Genomic DNA, 8,717 nt, shown 5'->3' on the forward strand with positions numbered 1-8,717 from the left:
ATTTAGAAGCATAAATAATAAGCGGTATCTAGTAACACATAATTACTACCCAAGTTACAAGAATGTTGAGATCCAACATCACCTTTGTAACTACTAATTGTGACCTTCACAATATATGACAATGTCCTTCTATTCTTAACATCTAGATTGATCAATTGAGGCATAGACCGTGTCATCCTCTAATCAATCTGTATCTTGAACTCCAAGTAGACTCACTCTAATCAAATGAGCTCAATATCTCATATTGACTCATTTGGGCATGGTCATGCACTTAGTGGTCTCACTCTATCAAGAATCATGATGTCTCTCCCATCATATAGGAGGGATAGATCTCATCTACATCACTCACATCCCTCCGCATAATTTGTTACATACCTATTAATCACCTTTATAGTCCACCCAGTTACGGGTGACGTTTGACGAAGCCAAAGTATATAACTCCTTATGTAGGGAACTATGGTGACTTCAGGTCCAAGGACTGATAGTCATACTAATAGTCACATGAGAAAGTATATGACACTCATATAACGATCCATGATACTTTTTTATGGCGGGTCATTCAATATACATTCTCCAATGCATACCCATGTGTCAACTTGATATCTCTATATCCATGACTTGTGAGATCAAGTCATCGAGTTGACCTACATGCTAGTCTCGTCGCATTAACATTGTCCATGAATATTAATACTTGACTAGGAATGATTAAGAGTAGTGTTCTCTATATCATCTCACTATTGATTCAACCAATCGATTGATATAGATATGAACCTTCTACTCAAGGACTCTATTATACTTAGTTATTTGACATCAATACAAGTAAGTATAATAACCATAAAGAAATGCCTTTATAAACATATAGGAATATGATACATCAAGTCCATACAACAATCATCACATGATTGGCTCTAGGGCTCTAACTAACAAGAGGCGCCTTCATCAGTGTTGAAGGTGCCTTCAACATTTAGGGTGCCTTCAACATTGTTGAGGGCGCCTCCAATGGCTTTTTCAGCTTTTTTTTATCTTCACGAAGGCTTCCGAAGTTCCGATCGCTTGGATGATTGCGGCTAACCGAAATAGGGCTCACCTGAACCCAATTTCCGACCTTCTCCTTGAGCAAGCTTTCGACCCGGCTTCTCATCCCTCGAACGTCGCGCATGTTCTTCTCGCCTACCGGTGTATTCTTCTGCAGGTCTTTCGTCCTTCGAACGCACCGAGTCCTTCGGCTCCCTTCTCATCTCGTCCTTCTCGCTAGCTGCGTCTTCCGCTCGACTTCCTGCGCTCCTAAGCTCCTGCACACTTAGACACAGGAATCAAATAACAAGTAGGACCTAACCTAACTTGGTTGATCACATCAAAATAACCACGAGATCCAACAAATAAATAATGCAAGAATATAGATGCCTTGACTTCATCTTCAATCTTTACATCAACCCGTTTCAGATCACTTACAATCTGATTGAATATGTTGATATGTTGACTCAGATCTATCCCCTTTATCACCTTAAGCCCAAACAATTTTTGCTTAAGATAAAGCTTGTTTGTCGATGATTTGGACATGTAATAGCTTTCCAATTTTTATCAAACTGTCATCAATGATTCTTCGTCCATGATACATCATGTCATTCGTTAGACAAAAGTTGATTGTTTTCACCACTTTCGCTTATAGTGCCTTCTAATTTGACCTTTTCATCGCTTCCGATTTCTTTTCGCCTAGCACCTTTACCACACTTTGTTGCACCAGCAGATCTTTAACCTTCCCTTGTCATAATCCAAAATTTTCAATTTCGTTGAGCTTCACCATAACAAATTTCATAGAAGAGATCCCAGACATAATGCTTTGGCTCTGATAGCAATTGTTGAGATTGCATCACAACAATAACAAAGAAAACCAAAAAGGAGAAAATCGAAGAAGAGGAATCAAAAGAGGAGTGAAACAAAGAATTATTGTGGTTCGACGATCTGCCTACTCCACAAAACGACCAAGAACTCTCTATTAAAATTAGGTTTAGGGTTATAATAATTCTATTTATACAACTCAAGCAATACATGGTATTTTGGACCAAGTGAACCTAAAATCCTGATCAACTTAGTGCCTTGAGCATGGGGCACACCTATTCCCTCAGACCCAAACATGGCTAGGTCGTATTTAGTGGCACGCCCGTGCCACGAGCGTGTCAATTCTCTTAGACTCTAACACATCCAGACCATGTCTAATGGCACAATCGTGCCCGCCAGGTTGTGCCCGACAACAAGACCGTGTGATGACGTCTTTCAAGGCGGCAACCTAACTCTTAGAAGCTAACACGCTCTCGCCATGTCAGATTTTGAGCACATGAGTCAAACTCCTGTGAAGTTTAAATCACTAGTGTTGGGTGCCTTGTTAGGATCCATTCGTGCTTCTCGAATTTGCCTAATGGCCGCTTATGGGGCCAGATAGTCCACCTCCAAAACTAGTTGGATTGAAGGCTAGATACTTAGATATAAAAAAAAACATAAACTATTACCTTAGGGCTATGATGCGATGATAAACGGTGGAACGAATTCCCTATGCAATGAGGTTTTGAATCTCACCCAAGTCACATCACACTTGAAGAGTTCAAATTACTTATGATGTTGAGTCATCGACCACGACCCATCTACTTTTTTCGATTAACCCGGATGGTCGGTAGAAAACTTTCGTAGGATGGGTAGGTCACCTCCGGATTAATAGGATAGTAAGAGCTCAATACTCAGATTATAAAAAAACATAAACTATTGCCCTCGGGGTGTATTTTGTTGGGGGTTATCCTTGATAACTATGGTTATTCATCCAAGATTATCAACGAAAACTCTGTTTGGTTTAGGTATTGATAATTCCCGAGTAATGTTCCATGCCCGACACGTCAGCAAAAGGGGCATGCAACTTGGAATCAGAAAATCTCGAAAAACCGAGGGTTTTTTATTCCAAGGTTAACGAATTTTTTTACCAAAAATACCATCTGATAAGAGAAAAACGTAAAAAAAAAGAAAAAACGTTAAAAAAATAAAAAAACATAAAAACATAAAAAAATAGAGAAATATAAAAAATAAAAAATGTAAAAAAAAAAAAAATAAAAAATAAAACATAAAAAAACATAAAAAATAAAAAACGTAATAAAAGAAAAAAATGTAAAAAAAAAAATTTTAAAAAAACAAAAAACATAAAAAATTTAAAAATAAAAACATATAAAAAAGGAAAAAGAATAAAAAAACACATAAATATAAAGAAAAATGTGAAAAAGAAAAAAAAAACGTAGAGTTTAAATAATAATAATAATAATACTAATAATACTACTACTATTAATAATAATAATAATAATAATGATGGAGGATTTTATAATTGAGGATAATATAATAAAATATTAAATTAAGTTATTTATTAAAATCTTCAAATAAATAAATTTTTATTCCATTATATTTGATTATATCTCATTCATCATAATCTCGTTATGTAATTATCTAATAATCAACATCATATAATTAAAATTGGGACATATTTCCAAGACAAAGAAGGTTTGAATCTCCCTTAGGGTAATATTGCACCTATGGAGTTAGGAGTTCAAATTATATGTAACAGTGGATCGTCCACCAAGGCCCGACCCATCTACACTTCTAGATTTACCCAATGAGAAACTTCTGTGGACCATCAGATCATACCGATCGTAGACCATCAAATCATACCAATTGCCTCCGAGATTAATCGGATAGTAAAAGTTGGATAGCTGGATTAAAAAAAAGCCATTTCATGCTACAAGAAACCAACTGAAGACAACATTCTGCAAGAAAGAACACAAAAACACGTCGACGACATCGCACCTAACTAAAGAACCAACTAAAGACAGCATTCTGCAAGAAAGAACACAAAAACATGTAAACGACATAGCACCTAATACCCTTTTGAAACAGAGAAACACAACATTCCACTTGATCATAATAAGCCAACTTTGATATAGCAAGACAACCAATCAACATCATCTCAGTCGATGAGCATTGATTCTTCATCAGATTGTACATTTATTCAGGGATATTTCGTCTGAGAATGCAATAAAAATCATAAGCAACAACAGAGCAAATGGCAAATCTAAAGTACACGACCATAAGTGAAGTTAAGTGTTCAACAATCGATCATGCTACCACCATCAAGACGACAAAGAGAGAGAGAACCAGCTAAAGGCTAATTGTCCATGGTCTATGGTTTCCTGAGAATGGTAGTCTCCGCAATCATGGAGGTAACCACATATGGATCCATATTTGAAGCTGGCCTCCGGTCCTCGAAGTAGCCTGAGGAGATGAAAACAGTATGAATTAATGTGATTTCCTAAACAATTGACAACGAATGTGTAAGCGAGGGAGAAGTCCACCTTTGCCATCCTTTTCCGTCTCACGACCAACACGGATGGATGCACCGCGATTGGCAACGCCCTAAAAATCATAATATACAGTTATCAGATGAAATGCCCACTTTTCAGAGTTTTGATCTTATAATTATGAATGTATCGCTTTTGTAGCAAGTGTGGTCACTTATATTGTAGTGGGGAAAATGCAGTTTACATACCCATAGGAAGGTGTTGATATCAGCAGTTTCATGTCGTCCAGTGAGACGACGTTCATTTCCTTCACCATAGGCAGCAATGTGCTCTTTGTGCCTCTTGCCAAGCTTCTCAATAGCACTCTTAATAACATCATATCCACCATCACTCCTCATGGACTTGGTACTGAAGGGAACATATTCATAGGGAATAATTTAGGGAATGTAGAAACAGAATATATCAAAATGAATCACGTATTTAGATGAGAGCCTTGTTTGGTTACCTGTAGTTTGTGTGAGCCCCGGCACCATTCCAATCTCCCTACTCGAAAGAAAACAACTATTCTTAAATACATGGACAAGAACTCCCTACTGGAATGAGAATTCTCTGTTCAGAATAAATAAATAACAAGGACAAATTTGAACCTGGATTGGCTTTGGATCGAAGGAGAGAACTACTCCTGCAATTTCAGTGATCCTCTGTAAATGATAAAAATTGAAATGGATTAGCATGTAAAATTTGGATCAGATAAAAAAAAACATAATGTCAGTTGCTACTGTGCAAAGTTGTGATTACATGGAAGCTGTAATGATGAAACTTCAAATACCTCAAGAATGTAACGAGCAGCCCACACTTGATCACCTGATGAAATGCCAACAGTGGGACCAACTTGGAATTCCCACTGCAAAACAGAAGCCGCAAATTATGCAAATTGTTACAAAAATAAGGCAATTAAAACAAAATATAAAAGCTACAGTAACAATGAGAAAAAAAAATTTACTTGTCCAGGCATGACTTCCCCATTGATACCGCTGATGTTGATGCCGGCATAGAGACAGGCTTTGTAGTGAGCATCAACTATGTCACGGCCAAAAGATTTATCAGCACCGGCAGCACAGTAGTACGGGCCCTGGAATATGAGTTGAGTGATTATAACTAAAACTTAGGTAGTTCAGGTGTTTTAATTCATGTATCAAGTTAACAGACAACTCAATATTATCAAATAGATAGAATAGTTGATCTCACTACATTAACTCTCAAGCATTGTCAAAGAAAAGGCTTCTATGGAAAAGGGAAAGAATATGCAACATTGCACAAGATTTAGCATAAAAGAAAAAGGAAAAAAATGATCCTAGAGTTTTTAAGCTAAAATTTGCTAGTGGAATTACATGAGCAGCTTTACAATGAACACTGCATTATGTATAAGCAAACGAATAAGGATCTATAGAAAAAAAATGAAATCCTTGGAGACAAATCCTACAATCTAGTATCTAGTTCACTATTTTACCTGGGGACCAGGGAAACCACCAATAGGCCAGCCAAGAGGCCACTTGACATCCTTTTGCAAAAGGGTGTACTCCTGCTCAATTCCATACCTAAATGAAATGAACGATGATAAGAACAACATCTCAGAAGAGCAGGCTAAATCACAGATAGCATAAGTCATGCATACCAAGGTTCTTCAGCAACAACATCAGGATGGCTAAAAATCTTAGCAGCATTGTATCTCTTGTTAGTAGGGATTGGCTCTCCAGCTGGGGTGTAACAGTCACAAATGACCTACCAATCAACAAAGAGATGTTATATTAGGTCGTATCATATATTCACATATACCAATTGGTAAAGATTGTCAAAGAAAAAATGAGAAACAAAGAAGAGAAAATCCATGCTATTAGTTGACAGCTGAACGGGATGGTACCACTGTTCTACTCCTTCCAACAACTCTTTAAATAAAATTATGACAATGGAAATGTTCAATGACATCATTTAAACAAATACATTGATCACAACATGACAAAAGAAAAATATTACTACTATTCATTAATTTAATGAGACCTGCAACCTAATCTTCAGCGGCTAACAGTAACATCAAATCAACCGTTTCGATAAAATGATATATTATAATGTTGGTATAATTTTTTTTGTACTCCAGCAATGCTTCATGCTCCTATTTAGAAAAAGAAACAACTTCACAACAGTTTCATCAAATTGGCCAAAATTTTTGGAAAACAATTTCAAAAGGTATTGCCTTTGAGTGTGTCTGCAAGACAATTGTGTACACACAATTGGAATAAAAGCTAGGGACCACAGGGAGCAAGCAAAAAGACTAATACACTTACAAGAATGTTATTTCCCCTCCTGAATGGATCCTTGAAAATGGCCTGAGGACTGCAAGATACATCCAAAAGAAATTATCAAAATGACATAGAAATGAAAGTTATCACCAAAATTAAACACCCAACAACCAAAATATAAATGTGTATGAAGATTATGAACTTACTACAAGATCACTTCACTATCGTCGCCGGGAGCTTGTCCTGTGCTTGAACCATCATAGTTCCATTTTGGAAGCTTGGATGGATTAGTAACAGGACCAGGGAGAGTCTGTAAGAAAGAAAGAAGGTGGACAGTTATATCATCTGTACCAAACTGAGACATCAAGGCCGAAGGTTTAGATGGAAAATAAAAAGGAAAAAAACTAAAAAGGTTGTTCTTATAGCTTACTCTGCCCTTGCTTCTTATATCCAAACCAGATCCACCAATCCTGAAATAGATATAAGCCTTTCAAGTCTCCAGACAATAAATTAACATAGTGATTTACTGGAGCAAGCACTGGTCCCTCAAAATACTAGAAGGGTTGACAATCAAATTTGACCAAAACTTCAAAAATTAAAGGTCTCAAAAGTTGAATAGCCAAGAGGCTCAAAGAAGCAGTGATGGATCAATCATGAAGGCATAAATTTATAATCTAGTCCCCACCGCTTCAGCTAGACAAAAAACAAGAGAATAAAGGATGTTCAACCGTTAGATTGAAAAACAACAAAAATAAAGACCCTTCAAACGCAGCAAAGCACTCTTTGAATGCATACTCCAAATTCCACCGTGAATCGTCGAGTAAAATTTAATATAACTCGCAAAATAACCAAAAATATTTGCTATATGGGGAGAAAATATCTAATAGCATCTACATGCCAAGAGACAGTTTTTGGTCCATAAGCAAAATCAAAACAAAAAGACAAAAACAGATTAAACAAAGGATGAATATATGTGTCAAAGGAGGAAATAACAGAGATCCACACCAAAAAGAAAAAGTACGTTCATCCGTAGGTTTCTCCATACGATCGCGTCAAAAAAAAAATGAAATCTGGTCGGTAAACTAAAACCCAAAACAGAAAATCAGAAACCAAAAGATCACACCTAAAAAGAAGCAAAGTTAGCAAACATTCGATCGAACTGCCACAGAACTCCATAAACCCTTTGAGTACACGCTTAAAACCAAGCGAGAAGCCCAGCAAAGAGCAAAACGATCGAAAGCACGGAAAAGGTCCAAGTTTCATCCGAAAAGTAACAGACTAAAGAGCAAAACCAAGGGGGAAGCTTAGCGATCGAGAAGAGCTCACCATATGTACTCGGCGATGATCTTCTCGGTAGTGTCGGAGAGGTTGAGGTTGATGAGATCTGTGAGCGAAGCCATAGCCGCCGAATACAAGGGATTGAGCGAAGGGATCGCAGACGAAGGGTTTATATAAAAGCTTGGAATCACCTAACACCAAAGCTTTTTTTTTAAGTTGGCACCACAGGTATCCGGCCGTTGATCAATCCGGCAACTATTCAACCCCACTATTCCAGTAGAGAGCTAATTATGGTATTACAAAAAAAAAATCTGTCACCCTAAATTCAGTCCACCGTTGTAGAGAGATAAAAACTATACTTAATATGGAGGACCTTTTATTCAAATATAGATGTTTATATTAATGATGGATCATTTTAATCATTACGTTATAGATATCATCTGTATTATATCATAAAAATAATAAAAACTTTTTATTCAAACATGTATATTATGATAATAATTCTAGTTTGTACTAGTCAACTTAATTATATTTCAAAGTTCATATATAACTAATTATATAATGAAAAATGATTTATTTGTAACTGAGTTTCCGTCCATTCGTATCTAGATGAAAATAAAATAAATCATATATGACTATTAATCATTTATACAAATGATCAAAGTATAAAAAATTATATCTTCAAATATATTAAACTTCGATCTAAATTTTTTTATAATAATAATAATCTATATTTTAATCATCGCAAGCTCCAAATCCGTACTTAGGTGCGATTCCATTCAAGTTTAATTTGTTATGATATATCATAATAATT

At 36.1% G+C, this 8,717-nt stretch overlaps 1 protein-coding gene across 1 annotated transcript; it reads right to left on the reverse strand.

Moving 5' to 3' along the window:
- Positions 1-3,945: 3,945 nt before the first annotated feature.
- LOC122015505 (glutamine synthetase nodule isozyme-like) lies at positions 3,946-8,107 on the reverse strand. Its single transcript, XM_042572424.1, has 13 exons — positions 7,952-8,107; positions 7,056-7,095; positions 6,832-6,935; positions 6,671-6,719; positions 6,004-6,110; positions 5,839-5,926; positions 5,332-5,460; positions 5,158-5,232; positions 4,976-5,029; positions 4,834-4,871; positions 4,577-4,736; positions 4,383-4,443; positions 3,946-4,302 (listed from the first exon to the last, which is right to left on the reverse strand). The coding sequence occupies exons 1-13, from the start codon at positions 8,023-8,025 to the stop codon at positions 4,211-4,213; spliced, it is 1,071 nt and encodes a 356-aa protein (XP_042428358.1). The 5' UTR covers positions 8,026-8,107; the 3' UTR covers positions 3,946-4,210.
- Between the last annotated feature and the right edge of the window lie 610 nt (positions 8,108-8,717).

The sequence above is a fragment of the Zingiber officinale genome, chromosome 8B (assembly GCF_018446385.1).
Source record: "Zingiber officinale cultivar Zhangliang chromosome 8B, Zo_v1.1, whole genome shotgun sequence".
Taxonomy (NCBI): Eukaryota; Viridiplantae; Streptophyta; class Magnoliopsida; order Zingiberales; family Zingiberaceae; genus Zingiber; species Zingiber officinale.